The following is a 27731-nucleotide window of genomic DNA, read 5'->3' on the forward strand; positions in this document are numbered from 1 at the left end:
AGAAATTAATTATTAGTATTACCATTTGAATTTATTTTATAAATTTCAAATAAACTAACAATTTCTTTAAACTTAAATATTTTTGGTTACGTTTTAAAAATAAAGATTATGATTGGTTAAACAAATAGATGAAACTTTTATTATATAAAAACAATTAATATTCATTTAGGGTTATCGGAAATATTTCACTTTGACAGTGAACATAGAACCCTATAATAATAATTAAGTAGCGATATGTTCTAACATTTATATATTTTTAAATAAAGCTACTCTCATGTAATCTTAAAAAATAATAATTTATTTGTCTTGTTATGCATTGTATTTAAATATGTTTTATGATAATATAAATATAAATAAAATTGGCATATTTATAATTTGCTAATCTTTGTTTCGAAAACTTTTTTGATAACGTCAATTTTATAGAGATCGTCTTTTTCGTTTTCAATAAATGCGTCGATCATATTCAAAAGGTGTTGTTTTTTGCTGTAGAGGAAAATAAAAAAAATTTATATATACCGACTAAAGTGTGTTTTTAAGATGATAATCCATACAATAACAACCATAAATTGGAAAAAAAAGTTTAAATTATTTTTTGCTAATTTTTATTTAAACTTGATTGCATCGGCTTGAACAGCTACATTTCCTCTTAATTGATTGGCGTAGGTTCTTAGATGAGAACAAATACCGGCCAACATCAAGATAAAGTTCAATGAGGACGGCGACAAATATAGCTCCTCGGTTTCTCCAATTTTTAGGTTTTCTTCTATCAAAGTGATTTATTTAAATATATTATAGAATAATATTAGTAAAATAATTTTATTTAGAGAGGTTTCGATACTAGAGATAACGAAAATAGTAATGTCTATTTTAAAAAAAGCAAGCATCATTATATTTGTTTATTTATAAAATTAAATTAAGGGTTTAAAAAAATTAACATAAACTTTTTTATCAGTAGAAGAATTTTTAAAATTTATAGTTTGATGAGACTTTAAAAAATTTTAAATCTATAAAGGTTAATTAGTATTTTTGGACGTGTTTAAAAAATTTGTGCAAAAAATCGAGGCCGTGTCCTGATTGGTCTTATTTCTAGCAGAAGTTTGTTTAATCATCTATACAGCTTAACAGCAATCTAAAAAGAAGGGCTATTTAAATTTATGAATGCTACTCATTAAATTTTCTAAATAAGATTGGTACATATAGTAAATCAAGTACGTACTAATATAATTTATTTATAAGCTTAAATTTAATTGTGACTTGGACTGTAAAGTTCAAGAGTTAGTTAGTCATTATGAAAAATTATAAATACATCTATTCCTTTTAATAAGGCTAAAAATATCCAAATTTTTAAAATGATATTTAGAAATGCTTGAATTTTTAGGATATAATTACATAAAGATAATGAATGAATGTATTTTTTAAGGTAACTTGTTAATTTTATCGTTATAATATATCAAAAAACCCAACTAATCAGTTTAGTATTTACATTTTAATAAAAATAACTAGTTATATTTTTTGCACAATCATTTTTTTTACGGTCCTTGTATTAATTTAATTTTTTTAACCGATACAGATTGAAGCCCCAGAACTATAGGATTTCTAACCGGATATCAGTTAATAAAAATTAGGGATAAGTCAGTACTTGAGTCATGTAAATTGTATAACACAGTAATGTGAAATAATTATGTTTCTTGAGATGGTGAATTACCTTGCTCATCAAATTACACGACCAAAATATTTGAGACTTTTCCCCAAATTTTATTTTATCGGTAGTCGTCGTAAGTCCAGCATTACCAAATTGCATTTATATTTATTTAAATTATTTATGTGATCAAACCCTGTAGATTTTAGACAATTTTCTCATAAAGTTTTGAATGAATTTTAATTTAATTGATTTTGTATAGATTTATATATATCGTTGGCCTAGAATTGGAGTGCTTCACTTGCGCAAATGTTTAAAATGAGAAAATCAACATTAAAGTTTAAAATAAAATATAGGAAAACCTTATTGATCAATTTTAACAGAGCTATAACTTTTTGAAATACTATTTTTTTAATCTAGTTTTAATTTTCATATATATTGTGAATAATTAAGTTATTATCTACTTCGTTCTAACTCAAAAATTTTGAAAATGTCGAGTGGAGCACTCCAATTCTAGACCGACGATATATTATAATAATTAAATTCAACTTAAAATATGAAAAAAATTATAAATTAGGATCTCTAAAAAATGTTTATTTTTTTTAAATATTAATTGTATCTAAAAAAATTTAGGATAGAAAATTGACAATGGAAGCGCACAAGTGCTGCAATAGAACTCTTATAAAATCAAATTTTTAATAATAAAAAAAACGTGACTGTAACTTAAACTTGAAAGATTCCAACATGAATTCCGGTATTAAGTCATGTATAATAATATAAATTACCACTATTGATAGCTTTCTTGAGTATCGGATCAAAGCTTATGTCACTTCCGAGCAACGTTGTCTCTTCATCCCTGTTCACTTTATTCGTGGTTTGATGGAGAGAATAAAGGTGTTTGAGTCGTTTGAATACTGAGTCGAATTGGTTTAAAAGATGGGTAATTGTAAAAAAATGATCATCGTCGGAGTTTGGGTTATTTAGAATGCGATGGGTTAATTGCCACAGTGTGGGTGTAAATAAAGTAAGCACTATATCGAAATCAGAGAGAGTCGATCCCGTTGTTTCAAAATCGCCTAACAAAGGTAAATTCGAGGTTTCCTGAGTTAAGTGAAAGTTGGTAGGATTATCCTGTGATGGGACTACTTTTACATTTTTTCGAGACCAAACGTTGGAAGCAACGTTAACGTTATTACCCAATTTATTTTTGTCTAATAACAAGAAGTATTTTTCGTGGGGGATATTATTTTTGGTGGATAAAAGCACAATATATAGGTTTAGGTGAAAGAAGATGGCCTGAATTAAGGTCTTATCATCGGAAGTGGAGGTGAGTAGTAAATGCGGATCAATAATGTATCGAGAAATCACCTTATTTATATATAGAGTAATAATAATAAAATTATAATATCTATAATTTTAAGCAAATTGTTATGAGATAAAATACTTTATTGTGTTAGTGTTTTTAAATGTATTTTTAAAAAAAAATAATTACATTTCCAATGTAGGTATTAGAAAATAATTTTTTTTCATTCATAAACGATTTAATCGGACCAGAATACAAATAGCATAGAAAATCTTCTTGATTATTGAAATCCAACGCTTTTTGATTTTTAAAAGCTAAGGAAACCATTTCCAATTGAGTTAATGCGTTGGAAGGAATTTTAGGTTGTTCTTCGTATAAGGGAGGAGTAAGAGGATGAGGATTGCACATTTGAATGAAGGCGAACCATGTATAAAGCCAATCTAGTAGGTTGTGATAAAGATCGGACTCGATTTCACATTCATTTTGAGCTTATATATATAAAATATGGCACAGTTAACAGGTTGCAAATAAAAATTAGGCATTATGTTATAAATTTAATTTTATTTCTTTATCGACATGATGGAATTATATGCGGTAGCGTCGTTGAGGGGGGAGGGGGGCTTAAAACCTCCTGAACTTTGAATATTCTTCTGGAAAATTTTATTTTTTTGCAAATTTATTTAAGAAATTACATATTTATGCGAATTTAAAAATTTTTCAAAAATAAGAGGGCCTATGGACCCCTATAAAATGTTACAATAAAACTGTTTATTATTTTGATTTGTTTCATTCGCTTAATAATTTTGCAAATTTTATTTAGCTAAGTATACATGATATATCAATGATTTCACAATTCTTAATAAATTCAAAAAGGAACTTCACTTTGAAATCAAGTATGAATGAAAATATTTGGTTAGGAAGGTGTTTTAATGTGTTATAATCAGAACAATAAAGATTCTTACATATTTGATGTAGAAAGATAACTTTCATCTAAGTGTCTTATCAGATTAGCAACATCATCGGTAAACTAATGCCTTCTTTTAAATTACAGATCTTAAAAAAAATTAAATGTTGATTTTCCGATGTTACTCTAATTAATTTAAAAGCTTTATTTGAAATGTCTTCAACCCTCTCCTATATATCCCCAGAATTTCTACATAAGATTTCAACTGCCTTAGCTTGGGTTTCACTGAACATAAACAGGTTTTGCAAATGATATTTAAAAAAGATCTATAAGTTATAAAGAAATGACATGCATATGTTTCTGAATCTGATAAAGAATTAGGAAAAATGAATGAGAATGCAATCAAAATGAAAATTCTGCTTTAAATTTGCAAAGTGTCTATCATTCTATTATAACTTTTCGGACTGGGATTCCGAAAAAATGAATATAAATAGAACAAGATTATATGTTTTAGAATTTGAATTAACTTTTTAAAATTAATGACTAAATATTAAGTTTCTCAGATCACTTTGTCGTGTACGGTGTTATTAAACGGTTCGATTTTTGAAAACGACTAACCCAATATTTTAGCTAATATTATGCAAGCCTGGAAATTATGCTAATTATTTTTTTCTGACTAAAGTTTAGATTCAAAATTGGCTAAATCTCGTTGTGTTAACAATTCTATTTCTTCTTTTAAAGATTTTTATTTTACATTAGTATAGCAATTGCAATTGAATATAGGTAATAAAATTTTAATCTCAATAGTTACCACTAAGGTTCCTGATATAAAAGGAGCTTGTAGAATTGTGAAATCCGATTCTGAATACTGCTTATAATATAATTCAATTTAATGCAAAATTTTTTCGAGATGTTAAAACGCGTCATATTTCGTTTGCATATATTAATCATTTTAAGTCGTACTTTCCCGTTATATAAAGCAACATAATACACCTATTACTAGGTATAATTACCCTAATGCGGAACTTGGTTAACAAAATGTCATGAAATAAATATGAGAGGCATTAAGTTGTGGAAGTAAAATGAAATGTGATCTTAATCAGCATCACAAATTATCAATAATATATCAAATAAAGAAATATTTTAGATAAAAAAAGGTAGGGGAGGTGGGGGGGGGGGGTAAATGTACTTTGATATATATTATATAAAATGGCATAACATCTATTTTTACCGCACCATAATCTAATACTTACCCGATCGGAAGAGAGAAAAAGCAATCTCAATAATTGTTCTCACAATGCTCCATATTTATATTTCATCAACTAATAGTGAATTTGATAATTAAAAAAGTCAAACTATTTTATCTGGTATAATAAAATTTCCGAAGTGGCAGATTTAATAGTCAAAATATGGGGAAGCAAGTAAATATTCTATAAGAGCTAATTAAATTAAAAAAGCAAAATTGGTGGAGAAAACTTTATCTACAAGGGAAGTAACAGTTTAAAATATTTAGATTCTTCCTTCAGAAATAAATTATGATTTGGTATAACACCAGAGCTTAGAACAGAAATCGGAAACTATCGCTATTGGGTAAGGTGTAAGAGCCGAAATTATTTAAAAAATTTTATGGACTGGGAAACTGCCATTTGAAGAATATTCAGAACCTGAACTCGTTTTAATCTGGATTCTAAAAAAATTAGAATTGGATTAAGAGACCAGGAAAATTGGTAAGCCTATAGTATAATCTAAAATTATTTAAAAGCATAAATGAAAACAATAAATATCAGAAGACTCCAGCAGAGATCAAGAACAAAAATGATGGATGCTATGAATAAAATTATCATTAAATTTAATTATTACTAAATACATTTATCAACATTATTATATAGTTAAGTTATTTATTATACATCACATATAGTAACATTGTCATTAAAAACCATATAAGAATTTGTTCACAGTGTATTTTAATGGGATCCGGTATTATTATTTTTTAATCTATCTTGTCATCTAAATGTTATCAAATTATACCTTATCAATATGCACAAATTTTTAAATTATCATATCTTTCAAAAAATATATTAAAATGTATATATATTTTTTCCTTCCTTTAAAAGAAAAGATTCACCTATTCTACATACCTCGTTGAACACAAGATTCGGTAATGGCGGCACATATATCAAAATTTCCAACCAAAACAAAATGTCCATAAGTGGCTAAGCTTAAGACAATTTGACTTTTTATGCTGCTAGGGTTTTCGTGGTAAAGAGATTGGGCCAATTTGTAGCTTTTTGCCACGTGTCCAAGCATTATGTGGACTAAAATAGTGAGCCAATTTGGTTTCTTGATATAAAGATTAAAGATTTTATAAATTTAATATTATAAGAATTAAAGAGTTGTAAAAGCAACAAACTACAAATCGAGACATGCAAATATAAATTCTTCCGCCCGAAGTTTGGTGGCAATTTTTTTGGATCTAAGCCTGGCCCCTGAAACGTTGTAGGATTTTTAAAAAAGCTTATAGGGAGTATTTTCAAAATTCATCATATTATTCAAATATTCAGTAATATCTTTGATAATTAATTATTGTTTACCTATTTTAATTGCTGAATCGTAATTCGTTAAATTGGTGATTTATATAATTAAATCTTTATTTTTCTTTGCGTAGATGTATTTTTTATTAAAACTTTAATATCAATAATTATAACCGGTCTATTCTTTTCGAAAATGTCAGAATACTTGTTGATGAGGTGAGGTGAGTGACATGTTACTTCCACAGCTTCGATAGGTATGTTTATATTTAGCGTGCGACATCTATTATGGTCCGAAAATTTGGAGAGTTCTTGATCTAGTGAACCCTTTTAATAGAATTTTAATATCCTTAAACGGCAATGTATAACAATAATAAAAGAACCCTTTACACAATTTAAAATTATTGGTTAAAATATGTTAGAAGAGAATGGCGTTAGTGAAGTGAGGGCGATTAATTATGAATTATCTTCATCATTACTTTATAAAGGCCAAATGAAATAACGAAATAGTATTTGGTTTCTTTTTTTTTGAGGAAGGATATTAATAAAAATATGATACCCATAGAGAGAAATTAGTGACAAGATTTTATCCCAAGATAAAAGAAGATTTTTAATGGAAATGCTAAAAATGGGCAATTAAGACCATTTCCGCACAAGAAAACATGTTTATAAAATGTAAGTAACTCCTGCCATTCTCGGCAACTATTGAAGGGGTAGTGTTCAATGCAATCAAAGCAGTGTTAAAGATAAACGATCTTGTTAAATAACAATTTTTTTGTAAAAATATTCATGATACTATAATAATATTAAAAAAATTAGGGCAATTATTTATTTATTTGAGATTGGTGTAATAAATATATATTTAAATTTATTGATGAAATAAAAGAAAAGCAATTTATTTATGCAATCTTTCACAGTAACGGTTTCAAGAGGTAATGTATCCTTTTTTTTAAAAAGTAACACAAACGCAACAAGGTTAATTTTTAAGGAGTTACGTAGAATGGTAAAGACATTATTTCTTTGAGTAAACCATAAAAAGTATTAAAATCATTGTTCATTAAAGTTTATTGTGATCCCAAAATTATGAAACTCTGGTTAATAAAAATTAAATTCTAATTTTTTTAGAAGAATTAACCTTATGCCATGTAACCCTTATGAGAAATACCAAAGTCTTTTAAAATAAATAAAAAATACATCTTTCTATAGGAAGTAAACCTTTATATAAAAAGTTTTAAAAACCTAACATTATACTCAATAAATTTTTACTATTTAAAAAAAATGATTATTACATTGTATAGGGCAGCCGCAAATTGAATATATAACAATTGAGATTTCCTCGTCTCCAAATCTCCTCTCATGAGGTAGGTAGCTAATTTGAGCAAATTTTCAGACCTTTTCCTAACTTTCTCGCATTGATGATTTAAGACCTGTTAAAATTAGAAGAGAACGTATTATGTGTGTTGTTGTTATTGCGCATTTAAAAAACCTGTAATATTGAAAGGGATATATTTAAGTAATAATCTTCCGCGTAATAGTTTATTAAAACCGGCTTGAGATCGGCCGTATTGTCCATCTCTCTACCTTTGACATTATGCTTTGAACGATAATTTGATTTTTTTGATGACTTTGTTTTGACTGGCTGAGATAGATCGGAATTATTAGTCTTTTGTATCAACTCTTCTTCTTTCAGTCTGAAAATATATATTTAAATCAAAAATTAATTTTTTTTATAAGTTTAATTAAAAAAAATTGTTTAAAAACATTCTTTTCAAATCATGTTTTAAAAGGAAATGAGAATTTGAGAGAAAAATTTACCATAAATGATTGCAAGTAAAATTATTAATTATTTATTTAAAACATAGTTATAAAAATGTAATTTAATTTTACAATTACATTTTCGTAAGTTTTGCTTGTGAATTAGACGGAGTAATCAAATATAATTGAATGGCCGATAAAACTCTAATTTTGAATTTGTCGTATTGGGATATTTTATGATTTTCTGATAGAACGCGATCAAATACTTTAAATTTTTTTTAAATTCAAAAAGAAGATTAATATAATTTTTTAATATTTTATATCTAAAATAGAAAGTTCTCTAAATTTATATCTGATATGATGTATCACATTATACTTTTAAGAGACCATAAGCCCGTAATTTTTTTAAGAGTATAATATTTTACAAAATAGGTTGTAAAATTGGCTCTTTATTTCACCTCTTATTGAATAAATTCTTATGTATAATTGCTCTATTTTTAGCCGTTTAACCGACTAAAATATGGCGATAATCTAGTTTTAACAAAAATCTATCATCTTAGTTTAAGTTATTTCAAAAATATAGCAAGCATGCATATACGATTTCTATAGCCATTACACAACTATAACAATAAATATAAAAATTATTATTAAAACGTTTTTATCCGCTAGAACCTGCAAATACTTTAAGTAAGGAAGGGCACCTAAAGAAAATTTTTATCGTAAATTAAAATTATTTTATACTTTCTTCCTTTCCAAAATTGAGATCGTCGACTAAAGCCTTTTTGTTATCACGCATATTAAGTCGTAATTGGTATAAAGTTGAAACACATAGGGCGGACAAGCAATCGATGACTAAACGATCATTCGTGATTCCCCGGCTATAGAAATCCCTGAGAAAATTATTGTCAGCTTGGATGTGCCTTTCGATAAATTTTTTATCCTTATTTTCCTTGGTCCAAGATTTAAAAATGGTCTTAAAATCTTTTATGAGAGTCGCTACACCTCTTATATAAAGTCCCAGGAAAGTTTGATTATGATTGCATCCATTTTCTTGCCCTTCGAATCGCAAATTAAAACTGTGGTTAGAGGTGGCGGTTAAGGCAAGGAAACAGTAATGTTCTAGCAAGGCGGCTAAGGTCGATAAATTTTCGATACTTATCAGCTTCAGGTGGTCTGTATATATTATCCGACTGAACATGTGGTTAAGGTAAGATAGTTGTACAAGGTACTTTATCTTATGGATATTTCTTGCATCATTCGCATGACGATCATTGACTTTGGTATTATTGCTCACATTTGTTTCATGATTTTTAAAGGGAAATTGAGACAAAAATAATTCTAGGGCTCTAAAAAATAAATTTAAAAAAAAAAATAAATCATTGAAATAATTCTATTATTTTGTTAATTTACTCGAGCGTTCCAATTTATTGACTTAAAATGATAACTATAGTTTTTTTAAAAAGTTACAAACCTGCCACTGTGAAAAACAATGTCCCGCGTATTAAAAGCCATGGTTGTGTAATCGCTGGACGTGTCGCTATCAGTTTTACTATTTGTTTCATAACTATTTTCCTCTTCGATGTGAAATGTTACGTGAGAATTACCGTTTAGATTGAAATAAAGTTGTGAGTGTAGGTAATTAAATCGATAATCGAATGGGTATCTTACAGAAACCAAAGCTAGAGCGTCTAATTGAATTGCGGTGTAGTTGAGAATTCTATGTATCCGAAGACCGTCCTTGAGGATAGAATGGTGAGCTGTGTAATCCAAGTCTCTTTCAGTAGTTATCTCCCATTCATTTTGGGGTGTCAATGAATAATGATTGGCATTCGCCTGGGACTCGAGAGAGTGAGAGGAATACAGGCAGAATAGCTTGAGGAGAGCCTTGCCGCATTTTAAAACATTGTATTTCTGTTGAAGAGAAAAAAAAATATATCAAATTTTTCATATAGCAAATCTGTGCGAAACTTTCTATTTGTTTAAATAATAAGCTGAGAGTCTGATTATTCTATGGTCATGATTATGTGTTAAGTATTAATGAAAGGAATAAATCCAAAAAAAATACTATTTTGGGTATAAGATAAATTTTGAATAACATATTTTATTTAATTTAATTATTGTTTGATTATATAACAGTCCTTTTTAATTACCGATTATCCCTTTTTTTATTAGTGAAAATTTTTTTAAATGTAAATATTAGCTATTGGAAGCGTTTTTAGTTTTAGGTTTCGTTTAGTTGGCGCAATGTCGCTCAAGCGATACGTAATTTATTGCAAAGATAGCATAAGAGGTATAGTTTAACAATTATGTATTTTGTAAATTACATATGAGTACCCTTATGTTCGATCGATAGTTTGGGTAATTTTCTAGTAAAATTTATTATATAAAATTTGAAAGTAGTCTAAAGCCCATTTATAGTAAACGCGATTTGTTCAAGTGGTACGGTATTTAATGCTGTGGTATTACCAAAAGATGAAAACGCTATGATAAAATTTGAAAAAACATGCTTGACGTATATTTCAAAAATTATTTTCGCTGTGAAGAATCAGTTGTGATTTCGATAGTTAATACCGTACCATTTAAAAATGGCGTTAAATGGGGTGTATAGATTTTGATCGAAATTAATTTAAGGTATATTTATGATTTAGCATTATTTTTTTATTTACTAGTCCGTTTTTACCCAAATTAATTTTAAAAAATTTGAAAATTGTCCCATTATAAGAACATCGAGAATTTAAATATGTTAAAAGATATATTTTTTTATAAAAAGCAAATAAAATTCACTTTAAAATATAAATTGCTTGAATTGTATTAAATTCTTATAGTATAAAATATTATATAACAGAAAATCGATATCAGAATATTTTATATATGTCCGGTTTTTTAAGTTAAAATAAAACCAAAATATCAATTATTAAGATCAAAAATGATGGAGATATCGAAACTAGGGGTAGGTATGGGCCGCCAAAACCACGAGTGTGAATAAATTTTGAATTTTGAACAATGGGTGTGACGGGCTTTTCCAAAAAACCCGTGATTGGAGTGATTAGAAATTTTGCGTGAATCATGGATTATTTTTAAAAGTAATATCTTTAAAAACCTGACCTCATATTTTATAACAGGATTTTGCCCTATATCCAAAAAAGAATAATTTTTATAAATTTAACAAAATAATTTACTAAGCTATTAGAATTTTTAAAAATTTTTCATTTTTTTATTTTATAGAAATAACTTTTTCATTTATTTTTTTTTCATTTTTCATAAAATTCCAATAAAATTTTGTCAGCCTCAACCAGTTAGGTTTTCAATGAATGATTATTTTTTAGAACCAATAATCGTTTACTAGAGGAAAGACGAACGCAACTAAAATAAAAAAAAATATTGGCATTTTAATTTTTAATAAAGATTTTAATTTATAAATATGACTTGATTTAATTTCAAGTAAATTTTGAAAAATAAGGTAGAATTATAATATTTTAAAAAATAATCCGAGAACTTTTCAGGCGTTGATAATAGGGCTCATACCATCCTACGAGAATGGGCATAAATTTATTTTAGTGCAAGCGTGAGTGGGTGGATAAATAAAAAATTAGACCATAGCTCACCTCTAATCGACACGAGTAAAACGGGCTAATATTAATTATATAATTTCTTCAAAATAGTTATCTAGTAATATAAACGTTGTAAGAAAATGTGTAGGTATGTTGATACAAATCGATGGCTTCTTCATAATTTCCGCCTTTCTCGGCTAAAGTAGCTTGACCTATCCAGGCTTGGGAATATTTAGGATCAGATATTTGTGCTTTCGTAAACGATTTATTAGCCATCTTTGAAGATGAAAAAAAAATAGATTTAAATTATAATGTCTAAATTAAAACATTTTATGCTTGAGTAGAGCACCCCCACCCCCGTAGATTCTTAAATTGTTACTATAAAAAACCCTGTAAACGCTTTGACTTAGTTTTTTTCAGTAGCACTCTATTTTATGTTATACCATCCTGACAAGTTTCATCCATTTTTATTTATTGATTAATATTTGTAGGTAAAAAAAAAGTGCTTTTAATCTCTTATAATTAATACAGTATTCAAAAACTATTATTGAATATTGCATTGTTCTAATTGATTTTTTATAGTAAAAATATGAAACATAATATTTAAAACTATTTTGCATAATTTTTGACACCTTACAAAAATTTTGTTAAGATCATCATTTAATATTAAATCTTATATTTTTATATTCATAGTTAATTTAAGATTAATTAAATATATGTTTAATAAAATATCAAAATTTAGGTATTTAAAAAAGACAACTACTCAATTTTTACCAAAAAATCAGAGACTTGCAGAGGTACAAATTGCACGGCCCGGCCCAGATTTTTTTTCAAAAATTTTTTAAGGCCCGGCCCGGGTTTTATATTATAAGGCGCGGCCTGGCTTTTTTTTAAAAAAAATTTCAGTCTCGGCCCGGATTTTTTTAAAATATATTATATTTATTTTTATAGCTAATAATGGCGATATCAAATATTTAGTTTTAAAGCCCGGCCCAGACTTTTTTAAAAAAAATTTCTGGCCAGGCCATGGTAATTTTGTAAAAAAAAAATTCAGGCCCGACCTGGGTATATTTTAAAAAATCAAAATAGGCCCGGTCCGGCCCTAAGTCCGGCATGTCTCTGTAAAAAATATTATAAATTTGAATATTTTTATTTTGAAAACAAAAATTAAAAAAATTATATAATCAATTACATCATACTGAAAATGTAATGAGTCTTAGTCCTCATTTATAGTGAACGTGCTATTCAAACGTTGTGTTATTAATGCAACGTTATTTACAAAATCAAGCAAATAAATAAGTATACATTATAAATATTGAAAGTTATGTTGATAAAGCTATGAAAAACATATGTTGCCACGTATATTTCAAAAATTATTACCACTATGAAGAATCAGCTGTGATAGCATTAAATAAAGCAAAGCTTGGACATAATGAGTCTACTATAAATGAGGCCTTATTCTTAATATAATTATGTATCATATCTTAAAAAATAAATTCTAAAAAATGCCATATATTTTTAATTTACATCTTGCTTTTTGAAGGAAATAGTTTCTTAACCTTTAAAATATTATGATTTGCATTTATTTAAAAGTGTTTTATATGTCTACCTAACCCACGCTAGTAGTATAAATATAGTTGCTTTATACTTTATATTGTATATTATAATAAGTAATTTGAAAATAATATAAAACTACTCTTCCTTCCTTCATTTCTTTCTCTCTCTTTCAATTATAGAAATAGAATATAATTATTTCATTTCAATATTCCCTTTTTAAGAGGCACACATTAGTACTTTATTCTTGCTACCTGATCTGGTGTGACCCAGGTATAGTTCTTGTGAGATGACAAAACATGATATGAACTATGGTACTGGTTTGATTTAGGCTATAGCTAGTCGATGACATGACAAAGGTTATATTAAATATAAGAGTCACTACATAATGAAAATAATGACACAAGACATCCCTTTCCTTTATTTTGCGCTTATTTACCAAACCTTATCATATTCCCTATATCTATTTAAATTTAAATTTGTAACCTTTCCATCATTCTTAAGTAAGTAGAGAACGCCCAAATTAGAAGTAAAGATGGGTTCGTTTGAATCAATTTCGTAACATCTACTGATTGCTTCTTCTGACATTTCATAATTACGGATATCTTAAAGGAATATCAAAAGAAATATATAAATAGTTAAGAAATACATTTTGTATTCGACAAATTAAATTCTTAAATAGGTAAGATTCATGGTAAAGTTCGCGTTCCGTCTACATTAGAATCTTAAGGGATTAACTAAGCAGATGGGAATGGTGTTACACTTTATATATACCACAAGGCAGAGAATTAGCTTGGGTTTATAAAATGTAATGACGGTTTTGCCGCCATTATATTCTTAGGGACCTCCCATTACTCAAATGGAAATAAGAAAATTCAATCAATATTTTTTTTTACACAAATTTCATTTTATTTGGCTTAAAAATTATAAAAAAATAAGATCAAATGTATTTAAATTATATCAATTAATCAATTCGGGAAAATTATATTGCTCATGTTTTTAATTTCCCATGCAAAAAATTTAAAAAATTATTAGAAACAACAAAATTTTTTAAAAATTCCGCCGGCCCGAGCCAAAAAATTTGAACTTTGCTTTTATCAAAAACAATAAATATCTATAGTCTATAACAATATGTAAATTAAAGTCCTGAAAGCCAACCCGAGGTAAAGTCATTGAAATATAGATTCAGAATGTGGCTGGAAAGATATTAAGGTTATAATTCTTTCCTATTCTACATTTTTGCCTAAATGAATATGACAATTATTTTTTTTTAAAAAAGTGTTAAAAAAATTCAGGTGAAAAATGTTTACTATTTATTTTCATATTTTTTGTAATAAATAGTATAAATGTAGATAAACCTCATTAATTATCTTAGTTAATTCTGAATATTTAGATTTGAATAATATTAAAATAGAGGATAAAAATTTTATGTTTAAGATTTCCTCCCTACTAAGACTTTTTTTATATTCAAGCCACACCACAGGCCGCAAAGAGCTTGGCTTAGATCTTAAAGTATTTTGCTCTTAGGTAGCAGGCGGAAAATTTTTTGAATATGCAGGTCTCTTATGTAAATTATCAAAAAAAATAGTTATTTGATATAAATGTTAGGTTCAATTCCAATATTAACCAGAGTAATTTTAGCTGAAGGCTTGGGAAAGAGAACAATATTTTCTACTTTTGTTTAAAAAGGCGTTACTAGGTAAATTGGGATGAAGGTGCAACTTGACGTGATAAGGAAATATATTATAAGAGAATACCACCTTTCCCAGTTTATTAGTTTAGTTATACTAGGGATGAAAAAAAAAATTAAGATCACTGATTTAAAGAAGAAAAAAAAGATGGCTTATTTTAAAAATTAAAAAGCAAATTATAAGATAGCAGATCAAACCTTTAGATGCGGCTACAACACCTAGAATATTGATGACGTATTTATTTAGCGGGCAAAGTTGAGCAAATTTTCGCGAAAATCTATAAATTTTCGATTCTCCTTTAGTGGTAGGTTGTATTTTTGCCTGGAAATGATCGTACAACATAAGCGAATGTATAGTAGCAGTCCAAAGTTCGGATATATCGGGCTTAAGCCTGAGGGCCATACTATAAAATCTTTTTTTTTAAATGTTTTCAGAAGCAAATTTTAATTTCCGGAAACATATTATTATTTTTAGAAAATTTTTACTTGCAAAACCATTTTTTTTTTGAAAAAAAAAATTAAAATATTAAGGAAGTTGAATACACACAATAAATCCACTCCATCAAAGGAGGCTGTTTAAAGTAAGCTATATAGGGACAAATAGACTACTGTTTAGAAATATGACAAACCAGTACTCGACCTTAGAGCTTTTACTATATTAAAAACGAATTTTAAAATATGGTATAAAAATGTATGTTTGATCCGAAGAATTAACAAAAACAACTCCATCTATTTGAATAGACACATTATAAATGGTAAAGATTAGTTATTTTGATATTGTAAATTACAAATTTTATTTAAATCAATAAATAATAAAAATGAATAAGAATCATTTAATTCTGAGGAAGAAACGATAAAATTTTCAGCAACAGTCATTTGTAGTAAATTTGTTTTAACAATATTTTTCTAATATATTAATATTTATAATATTTTGAGAAATAGTTGATATGGACATAAAACATCTGGATCATTACAACATATTAAGGGTATATTCTTATAGTAGGGGAAAGATAGGGAGATACTTTCAATTGGGGTAGTACAAATTTTTTCCATGAATTGAATAAAGTTATCAAAAATTGTATTTATTACTTTTCTTGTTCTCCTGTAGAGCCTAAACATGGATACCTTTTTATAAACGATTTTGAAATATTTCTCAAGGCAAAAGAATTCTTAGCATATCATTTATTGAAGCAAGGTTATGAAACAAATACAATTCTGGTGAACAATCTATGATTGAAGAGACTTTTAGGGGAAAATATGTAGCCCTTATGAGATTTTTTACACAAATACATATTTAAATGTATTGAGACATGATTTCCTCAAATAAATTTTTGCTTATTTATATTTTTATGCTTTTAATATTGGTATGAAATTAATAGAACTATATGTATATCAGTCTGTGATGGCAATCAATAAAATAACTCCGTCATGCTTTTAAATTATAAGACTAGTGAATATATAAAAATAATTATAAATTATATTTAAATTATAACTTCATTTTTTAGGCAAAAAGCGTGGTTGTTAATTGAAAAAATATCATTACAAAACAGCCTCTATATATTTTGTACTTAAAAGTTGGTTAACCTTTTGTAAGGATAGATTACTAATTATAAATAAATTTGGGCAAAACAAAATTCTCCTTACCGATTTTTCTCATTTAACCGATAATAGTTAACATTATTCAATTAAAAATTTTAGAAAAGGGTGCATTTTTTAATATTTAGGAAGTATTGCATTTAGCCGATTGGTAAATAAACGGTTTATACTAATAAAGAAAAAAAAGTGTAGATAGAATTGAGTGAAATGTTATCTGTCCATTTTAAAAGGAAGCGTAATCCTAAAATTTTATTTCTAGCATCTAGTCTGACTCTCATTACTAGCTCAATGATAAACCCCTTCTAAGTGTTGCAAATATTGTAATAGACATCGATGTATTAATCGATATAATATCTAATAGGAGCTCTGACCGACAAAACATAAACCAAAATTAAAAATATTAAGTGCACTTGTAGGAAAGGGCCAGCAAATCTTGTAAAGTGAATTCTATAAAGCCATCCATTTTTGTCCGATTGTTTTTATCGCCACAATCATCATAACTATAACTAGGAATTTTGACTTTCACGCCAACTGGTAACTGATGTAATAAGGAGCATGCTCTACCGGCTAATATCCAAAAATGGGCCCAATTCAAAGGCGTGTATAAATCGTTGAGATTTGTCTAAAATATTTTTTTAATTATTTTACTATTTTACTAGAAACAAATATCATTTAAAAATGGCTTTTCCGTTTAATTTTTGATTTTAAATTATTTACCAGGCCGTTTATAAATAAATTTAGAAATGTAAATCGCTTTTGGCGCCGCCATTTTACCCGTGGTTAAACAATATTTAACATTTTAATAGTAATTAATATTAAACTTGGCTAACCATATCGTTGGTCAATTTGGTAGAGGTTTTACATTGTCCGGGATTAAAATTTACGTGATCAAATGAATTATCTTTCTGCGGCATTAGCAGCAGAATTCCCCTCAAAAGTAAACCGAGGGCTCTCGAGGTGCATTCTTTAGCCTTAGCGTCAACGTGTTTATTCAAGCTTTGCATGGATAAATCAACGTAAGTTTCGGCGAGACCTAAATATTTTAATGCAAAACAAACGAATGACACCCATCTATCAACCTAATATCATTTAATGTATTTAAACCGTATTTTATGATATTGTTTTAAGATCTTAAACCTATAAGCGATGGATGGTAATTAGGCCTTTTGTTCAAGATTCGTTCAAAAGCAGCGACAGCCTTCAAATGCTCACCCATCTTGAAATCTATGATGGCCAATTTGTTTTTGTAGTATAAAATATTTTGATCATCAACCACAGTTTGAGGTGGTTTATTTGAAGTACTAACGTGCTTCAGAACTTCCTCAAAAGCCTTCATCGAAGCCTTGTAAGATTTATTGTAAAAATAAGCTTCAGCTAAGCATTTCCATGATACTCTTTTCAATATAAATATAAATTATTACTTTTAAATTAGCTGTTGAATAATGCGGAGTAGATAGATCATATTAGTTATATTTATACTAAAAGAGTAATGAATAACATACTGTAAATCAAATCTAATTGAAGCAAAAAACTTATTTCTTGGGAACCAACTAAAATCAATACCCATAAATGATATCGATGAGACCATTGTTTAAATAAACCAATAAAAAATTATAAGTATGTTACAAAAAAAACTTAAACCAAAAAGCTTCATTTAATTTTTTATTTATAATTATAAAAACTAAATATTAAATTTATCAATAAATAATAAGAGAAAAATATATATTAACGCACAAATCATTAGGCTCTTGATGAAAAACTTGCGTGAAACAATGAATCGCAAATTCGTAGTGACCACTTTGTAAATTGTATATTCCCAATCTTCTATACACCCAGCTAATCCTATAAATATTTTTTAAACAAAATGACATTATAATAAAATGTGATAGTTGTGTGATATATAATAGATCTGCAAATAATGCCCCGGCCTGTACCTGGCCGAGCCTGGCCCGAACAAGTTTCAGGCAGGGTCGGGTCTATTTAAAAATAATAATTTCGGTTCGGACTGGGTCGGGCCTTTTTTAGAAATTTTCGGGCCAGGTTGGGCTTAAATTCTCGAATATGATATCATTACATTTTGTCATATAAATTGACATATTCTAAAATTCTTGCAAGAAACAAGATGCTAATATATTTTTATTTATATAATATTTTACAATAAAAAAAATTAAATTTTCTATATTTAAATAAATTCGGGCGGACAAATAATTTTTATTTTGGGTAGGGCTTTTCGAGGCAAATTAAAATTTGTACGGGATCGGGCTGGGTCGGAAAAATTTTTCTAAAAAAAATTTCGGGCAGGTCCGGCTTAGGAAATTGGACCCAATGCAGATCACTAATTTATAATGTGAAAAAATATTAGATATAAGGAAAAAGAAATATCAACATTTAAAAAATAATGTTACTTAAAGTCCTTTGAAAGTTTATCGTATACCTCGGTGAGCCTTTCTAAAAGTTTATGATAAGATTCCAAATCTCCCGTATCGATGTAAGCGTCTGCTAGTAGCTTCGATGCTTCAAAATGCTCGTATTCATAGAGATCGCAAGCTCGTTCTAGACATTGCTTAGCCTCGCTATGATTGTATATTTTGCATATTGATATAGGGAAGAAAATGTTTTTTTTTATATTGGTAATCTGAAAATAAAATACTCTATATTTTAAATAGCGGCTAAAATATATTTTCATTAATAATAAAAATATATGAACTTTCTCAGGATTAAATAATAAAGTTTTTTTAAAAAGGGACGCTAACCCCAGGGATTAGACGCTCGGGAAATCTGAGCACATAGCTCCAGAGATTTTTTTGGAAAGGTAATATGTCAGAGTGGAATCTTCGGTGTCGGAATTATTTTCCCGAGGTTTTTTATCAATTAGGAATTATATTATATTCATTCAAAGTATAATTGGAATCATGCTTTCTAAATCTATCAAATGAAATCGCTATGGACAAAAAAAAGGTAGTTTTGTTGCGAGCAATAAGCAATCAAGAGCTTCATAAAATATAAACATTATTCGCTCCAAAGCGATTAAATAAAATACAGCGATATAGGCATAACTAAACATCATCAGGAGCGAAGCAACCCGTTGTAGGTACTCTACATACTAAGATTCATTTCCGGGAAAATGAGATTTTCAAACTTTAAAATCATCCGTAGTGAATGGTTTAAAATTGAGAGATAAGAATTACCACGGGAGTATTTTAGTCCTCGTTCTTCCGATAACTTACCACATATACACCTAAATATTAAAAAACCATCTCAATACAATAGTTATTTTTTTTAATATTTAATAAATGAATTTTTTTTAGTATATAACGCCAACTAACGAACAATTATTAAATTTATTTTTAAATATATAAGTGGGACATATAAATTATGAAATTATATCATTTTTTTAAAAATGAAAAAAGCAAAGTTTCGCTGACCTATCCAAAGTTCATCCGAGTATTAGGTGGCCATAGCTAAATATCGAAAAAAAAAGACTATGCCTAATAGCCATAACCAATTTAAATAACTTATGATTAATAGCCATAGCCAATTTTAAGTATTTCTTAAATAAAATTTTAAATTATTGTAAATAAATTATTTTATAATTAAATGTTATTTTTGTTAGATAAATAAATGAAAATTCTTTGTTTAAAATAATATTTTATATATCTTCAATTCTTCCCCCTGATAACCTTCAATGAGAAGATCATTTAAGCGCGAATTCCAAACGAGAAAAATTTAATAAAGATAAAAGAATTTCTTAAGCCCTCAAGATGTTAAAAAGTATTATATATAACCTAGAGTCTCTTTCTTGATTTTCCAAAAAAAGAGGGCCAAACATTTCTGTGACGAAAACTAGAGGAGTGAGTAATATAATTTTGGCTAAAATCTCGATATTTTTAACAACACACTTCTAAATGCCCAGTGCGATTATATCTTATATATTGTGTATCATAATATTTCTCTAAAATTTTTTTATTTCCGAACCACATATCTCATGATCATTTTCAAAAAATGGCAAACTCTAAAATTAAAAAATGTATATATTTAATAGCGGCCATAAAACACTCAATTTTTTTTAAAAAAAGATTAAGAGATAATAGAACGGCAATCTTTCGAACAAATAAATTACTTTTTTTAACCTCATTCCGCAATACTAAAATCGGAACCTTCCACTGAATCTAGATCTCTGTTTTTTGGTTATTATGGAGTAGACTAAAATAAAAATAATCAGCAAATTCTAATATCGGTTTCTTCAAAAAAACATTAAACAAACAAGCATAATTGACAAAGATAAAGCTACCCATTCTCGTGGCCGGTACAATGATAAAAGTGCACATTCCAATCTATTTGATTTGGCCATCACCAGCCCCAGATGTAATTTAAAATATTTACCTTTATTTTTAGGGTCATTCAAATCTGTTGATTAAAGGTATAATTATCATGAAAACATTTTTTTCTCAATTCGTCACAGTGCATCGAAAGTAAATAATAGGAAATATATTTAGAGAACAAAAAAGTTTTAAATCTGGACTATTCCGGTTATAAATATTTAAACAATAAATAAGCCCTCTAAAATGATTCGTACAAAATTTATACTTTATATTGTTAGCGTCAATGTGTTATTTTTTCAACTTTAAATCATTTTTTGAACAGGTTTTTTTAAATTTAAAAATCTGATTTTACCTAAATGTATGAGGTCATGTTTGGAATACCTATTTTATGAATTTGAGACAATATTTCCATGGACATTCAAACTTATTATAATTTATCTTAAATTTTGCATATATTTTTTGTGTAAATTATGAATGACTTAAAAGTTAACAGCTAAATTTTCTACAAAGATAGGTTTTCTAAACATGATGGAATATATTTCCGGTAAAATCAGATTTTTAAATTTTAAAAACGCGCTCAAAAAATGATTTTAAGTAGTAATAACACATTGCCGGAAAAAACCATTAACGCTAACATATATATTTACACTTTTTTGTTAGAACCAGTTCATGAAAATTTTAAAAATAAGTTCTAGCTCTGAATTGCAGGTGTCCCGTTTCTAGATCCCAAGAATTCCAGGTACTGGTTTCAATATAATATTTATGAACTTATCTTGTTAATGTTTTTTTATTATATTATTTAACCAAATGGCCGTGTCACTGGTTTAACTTATTTTTAATACTTATTTCTGTAAACAACTTTTGAACTAAGGCACCCTATTTTGGTTTGTTTTAAGTGTTTGGTAGCATTATTTTTCATTTTTTTCCTCAAATTTTTATAGGCTGAGCTATATTGCTAAACAAGCGGCTGGTTAGTAATAAGTCGAACCAGAACATACACTCTATGGGATATTATTTATTTAGGTTGTTATTGTTAATAGATAATTATTTTATTTTGATGTCCAATAATATTACTAGCAAATTAATTCGCATTTGATAATTAAATTAGATTGATTTATTTTTAGTTTATACTCCTTTTAATTAGATTGGAATTTTATATATATAGAGAAATATGTCACATAAAAAACAATAATTTTGTTCAATAAAATAAAGGTCAATTTTCTTATGAAGACTAGACAATATTAATCTTTAATATGAATACATTCAATCTATTGCGGATATTAAGAACATTTTTTACTAATCCCTAGATTATATAATTAACTTAATTAATTTTTAGAATCTATTTTTTTTGGAAATTTTTGATAGAGATCTGCAAAAGTAGTCCATGCCTATTTTTTTAAAAAAGAAATCGATTTCGGGTTGGGTCGGGCCTAATATTTTAAAAAAAATTTGAACAAGGTCGGGTGGGGCTTTGGAATTTTTTTTTAATATATCTAAATATATCAATTTTATGTTAAATTTTTAATGAATAAAAATATTTTATTTTATTTATTAGAAACTAGATGCCATATAACATATATCTTTTATTTTGAGTAATTATAAAAATTAATTTCTATAATGTAAATAAATTCGGGGTGGGCCTGGCTGGTTTTTTTTTAAAAACGAGTATATGGTAAGATAAGGGTTACATTTGTTTCAGATATTAAGTGCTAGGAGTTATTTCGTCATCTAGGACGAATCTAAGGAAGTTTAGAATTTCATACAAGAAACGGTTAGATGAGATGAAAGCTTATATGGATAGGGGAAAAGGCAAGAGGATGATAATCCCACAGTATTTAATAAAAAAAATGGCTATGAGCCAAGTGAATCCAGTAATTTAAATCTAAAGTTATTTCAGCAGATCTTTTATGGGTGAAATACCTTTGTTTCTGAAAATAGGAGAGAATCCCATCATAACGTATTAGGAATATTATTTAAGTATTTTCTAGAAGAGGTGTTAAAGGCTTCAAATTATATAATATGTTCAAAGAGTTAGGGCTAAAAGAAAAATTATAAACTTTAAATAGTTCACGGCATGTTCGTCCTTCAAAATAGCATGATGATTGTAAAGGCACAGGTAGCAACGCCCCAGTAAAAAGTAAACGAAAGGAGAATATGAATCAATATCAGTGCAAACGAATAAGGTTTCAATTACATTTTCCCTTTTTGGACAATTATTATACTCCAGGTAGGGAATCGTATCTTCTGAAAAGGAATCTAATTGCTTGATGATTACATCGACTAAATATGTCCTCGCCTCGAGGAGTAATGGATACTCGACAGAGTCCAATTCCAGTGCTCTTTTAAAACTGTAAGAATAGATGTAATATTTTTTATTAAAGAAATTGATACTAAGGAGGGAGTGATAAAAATAAAATAAATATATGACCAATAATTGTAAAATAATTGTAAAATAAAAAAAAACCTTTCCACAGACATATCGAAATCACCATAGTTATGTTGACACACACCTTTTAATTGATAATATTCGGCAGGTATATCATTCGGATATATTTCTTGAAGATCTTTAAGGGCCTTTAGTAAAATAAATGAATAAAATACTATTTTTTTAATCGTGTATTTAAAAACCATCTCATATTTTTCCTTCAGTCCTAATCTAGAATAACAAATGGCTATATATTTTTGAGTAGTAATTTTGGCATCAATATTGCCTCTATGACTTATCTAAGATAAAAAAGTTAATAATATTAAAAATGTATAAAAATTATATCAAATGTGTGTAGTTTAGGAATATAAAGACCATGGGACCTGGCAATTTTATAGATGGGTGCAATTTTTTTGATGTTTATGGATTATTCCATGTGAAATAGATCAAAAAATATGATTTTTGTGGAACCCCTTGGGATTTGAATTTTGAATAAAAACTAAAATACATATAACTAGAGCAGTGTTTAAATTTTGGATCCTAGCTTTTATATATTTGGAGATATCAAGGGTCAAATTATGAAAAATGTTATAAGCTTATTGATTAACATTTAATTAATGATTTACTAAAAACTTCAGAATTATAAATATTTTTCCCAATCTAATAAGGTATTATAATACATATTCTACATTTCTAAATATTTTTTTTTATATTATTATAATGTGATGGATTGCTATTTTTGAAAAGGAACCTATTTTTTAGTCAACAATTTCAAAATAATCTCTTTTTTTAGATAACAATTTCAAAATGATCTTTTACAAAGGAATTTTTTAAAAAAATTTCAATGGGTTCTACAAATTCCTCAAGGAGCTTGAGTCCTTATGTCCTCTTGTGACACTACTGGGTTTAACTATAAAATATATTTCATACTAAACAAAGTGCTAAAATGAGATCCAAAACCTAGGTTTTAACCTGCCAAAGCATATATGGACCAAACCAATAAATATGAACCTATATCTAACTTGGATAAAATTTGACAGGTCCCATCCAGAACAAAAAATATTAATTATTTAATATCAATATTTTATAATTCACAAATATAATAAATTAAACATTTTATATTACTTTTTCAACTTCTACGAGTGCTTTTTTAACATATTTATTATTATGGTCATTCTGTTTCATTAACCAAATTTGGCAGCATAAAAAGGCAAAATGATCCCAAAATACATTCTGGCAATTAGGTGATTCATTTTTACAAATAAAAGCTTATATACAATATTAACAAAATTTGAGAATATAAAATAAACCCTCATCACAAATTTTCTCAGCACTTTTTAAATCCCTCACGATTAAGTATATGTTTGCCATGTGGTATAAAATTTCTGGATATGTTTCATTAGTGTCATTATAATCTAATATTTATAAAAGTATTGATTATACATATTTATTTTTGTTCACTTTCCATTAAAATGTTTAAAGCTGAGATATAATCTTTTTCAACATTATATAATTGATAGGCTTGAACTAATTCTACAATAAATGAGGTGTATAAACTTTCTTCTTTGCCCTTTTCCAACAGGTTTACATACTCGGCAAACCTTGGTGCATCTTCTAAAAAGGAGTCTAACATAGAATAAAATATGCAAATTATTTTTTAATGTTATCATATTATAAGCTATAACTTTAAGAAATGTAAAAAATATGTAATTGTTTTTATCAGGACAGTGAACCTGTACCCAGAAATTTTACTGAACCAGGCACTTGTAATGCTATTATTTTAAATTATGTAATATATATAAAATAATCATTATCATATCATAACTATAACTTTAAAAAATGGCAAAAATATTTAATTGTTGATTTTATCAGGTTGGTGTTATACTGAACCAGAATCTTTTATTAAATTAGGTTCAGGGTTCAAAAATTTTTTTTACTCATTTAATTTTTTTTAAATAATAAAAAAATTTGAACAGTATTAAAAAATATATATTTAAAAAATAAGATGTAAAATAATTGTATTTTTTATTTTCAATATTAAAACATTTTTTATGAAAATCCTTTTTCTTTGAATCATTTATTATCTTAGCCCACCCATTTAATATAAATTTTAATGTTTTCTGGACATCAAGCCCTGAACCCAAACCTGGTTCAGAGATTCACTGAACCCAAACATAAACCTTTTTTTTAGAAGGAGGGTTGATTTTATATTAATTATAAAACTTACCAGGATAATAATTAATATAAAGTCTACACAATGTTTCAACTGTTTGATAATCATTTTTATTTTGAGATATTACATATAAACATTCTGTTTCTAATTTTTCAAATGTACTATGCTAAAATTATAAAGCTTGTATAATAATTCAACTTTTATATTTTACTTCAGCAAAATATTTTAAAGCCTCATGGCTCCAACTATCATAATCAAAATCATTAGGATATACATCCATGTGTATCATGTTTGTATAATATAAGTGGAGCTATCATATTATTAAATTAGAAAAATCCTATATTAAAATACCAGATCATGATTAATTGAAGATATATTTGAATTGCTTTTAATTATTTCTATTATGTTAGTTAGTGGTATATATTGCTTGTTAGGTTCTATCTTAGTCATAACCTCATTCCAAAATTTTATACCCTTTTAGTTCATTCAAATTAATATTAAATAAGATAAAAATTACATATTCATATAGCATATGCTTCTGAGTTATTTTAGCGAGTTTAATAAAATTATCAACTTGGTTATTTTGCCTAAAATATATGTAAATAAAATTGAGAATAAGCATAAGTTTTACTTATATATTTCACATTCCAGGATATCGATAATACCCTTAATCTTTTCTAAATCCAATTTGTTATCTTGGCTTAATGTGTTCTAATAAATATTTTATAAAATGCAATATGAATAACTATACATCAAGACGAATAAATGCATTTTCCAAATTTTCCCCATCTAAGTTTAAATTCATAATTTTTTTTTAAACTCGTTTTGTTGGATTTTTTTAATGATTGACATATTACTTGACGTTTATGCTTCCCTTTAATTTTTTATAATAAAAATATAAAAAAAATTTCACACAATTAATCTTTTTTTAAAAAAAAGTAATTTAAAAAAACAATTATGGTTACATCTTGTTTTAGGAAAAGAAATTTTAAATATTTCTACATAAATGATAAATATTATCGCATAAGTTAGAGAATTATCTAATAAATACGAAGGCCTCAAAGTCCATTTATATTTGACTGTCCAAGCCGCTTAATTGCATGTCGCTTAAGCACAAACACTTTTAAATGAAAACAAACTTCCATTTTGTTTTGATTTACTATAGCATATTTTTAAATGCAAATCGGTTAAATGTAAGATATCAAATATTTGAAAAAATTTATAGATCCTATTTATATGGTAATATTTTTATTTTTATCAGATAAGTGCGAAAATTTGTCACTTCATTTTTTGAATTAATTTGATTTAAAAATTTGTGAATTTAGCTTTCCCAGTTTATGTCAAATTTACAATTCATTTTAATAAAGTAAAAATGTAAAAATATTTGGTGAAATTATAACTAATTTTTTTAGCTGAGGTAATTAATGAACCTGAACCCTCAAAAAATTTACCTATTGTATATAAATATACCACCAGCAAAAAATAAGGGAAGCACTATTTAGCATGGTTTAAACAAATGCTGACGGTAAATTGTAGCATCAAATTATTGACTTTATTATTTATCGTTCGTTGGCAATGAAGATTTTTAAGTTATTCACCTTTTATTATTTTGTAAAAATATAATAAAAAATTATGGCAAACGAGAATCTGTTGGGTATTTTTAGTCATAAAATATTTTTACAAGATAAGTGGTTAATTTTAATAAAAAATATAAGCCTAGAACAAATATGAAATATAATTTTATTAGTTTATATAAAATATAGTAAATTACTTGTATATACATTAATATAAAGGCATGGTAATAATTTATTCCAAACAAGTATAAGAAATTTATTTAGAAAAAGTAAGTAGGTATATAGTTGATATTCCTCTATTATATAGAATTAGTTACAAAATACTAGGTAAAATTCCATTTTTAGAGACATATTTGACAGTTAGATAATATATTACAGTTAATAATTTAAAAATTTACTAATCAATGCTCTTGATAATAAATATAGCAACAATTTGCATTCAATTATTTCACGCCATCTATTTATTTTATATAAAATATTAAAAATTAATCTTCATATAATTTATCCCACAATGTCTTTAAAAGATATTTTCTGATGTCCTTATCAATATTTTAGAGTTTTCTAATATATAATTCGCTATATTGGTAAAGATTACTTGATTGTCATATGATAATTGATTAGATATACTTTTAACTTTTTTATTTAATTTATGATTTAATTTTATCAATAATTTTATAATTATATTTTACTTTTATTAAAATAAATAAATTAAAATTA

At 26.8% G+C, this 27731-nt stretch overlaps 1 protein-coding gene across 1 annotated transcript; it reads right to left on the reverse strand.

The window, feature by feature from the left end:
- Nucleotides 1-157: 157 nt before the first annotated feature.
- On the reverse strand, nt 158-25890 carry LOC135930802 (uncharacterized). The gene is made up of 28 exons (XM_065467591.1): nt 25792-25890; nt 25652-25750; nt 25495-25606; nt 24729-24893; nt 24578-24682; nt 24393-24535; nt 23471-23566; nt 23307-23416; nt 22900-23190; nt 18926-19093; nt 18255-18362; nt 17658-17914; nt 17342-17553; nt 16931-17142; nt 15123-15337; nt 13721-13839; nt 11810-11956; nt 9601-10040; nt 8871-9475; nt 8268-8394; nt 7861-8065; nt 7664-7801; nt 6552-6701; nt 5985-6186; nt 3132-3430; nt 2425-3007; nt 613-763; nt 158-483 (listed from the first exon to the last, which is right to left on the reverse strand). The coding sequence occupies exons 1-28, from the start codon at nt 25888-25890 to the stop codon at nt 369-371; spliced, it is 5673 nt and encodes a 1890-aa protein (XP_065323663.1). The 3' UTR covers nt 158-368.
- Between the last annotated feature and the right edge of the window lie 1841 nt (nt 25891-27731).

This window comes from Gordionus sp. m RMFG-2023, chromosome 1 (assembly GCF_954871325.1).
Source record: "Gordionus sp. m RMFG-2023 chromosome 1, tfGorSpeb1-WG-v2, whole genome shotgun sequence".
Taxonomy (NCBI): Eukaryota; Metazoa; Nematomorpha; class Gordioida; order Chordodea; family Parachordodidae; genus Gordionus; species Gordionus sp. m RMFG-2023.

Coding starts and splice junctions, on each gene's coding strand:
- LOC135930802 (XM_065467591.1), bottom strand. CDS start 25,890: ATGACTAAGATAGAACCTAACAAGCAATATATACCACTAACTAACATA. Junction 7,802..7,860: donor TATCCCTTTCAATATTACAG/GTTTTTTAAATG, acceptor TAATTTTAACAG/GTCTTAAATCATCAATGCGA. Junction 764..2,424: donor CAAGAAAGCTATCAATAGTG/GTAATTTATATT, acceptor TCACTTTGATAG/AAGAAAACCTAAAAATTGGA.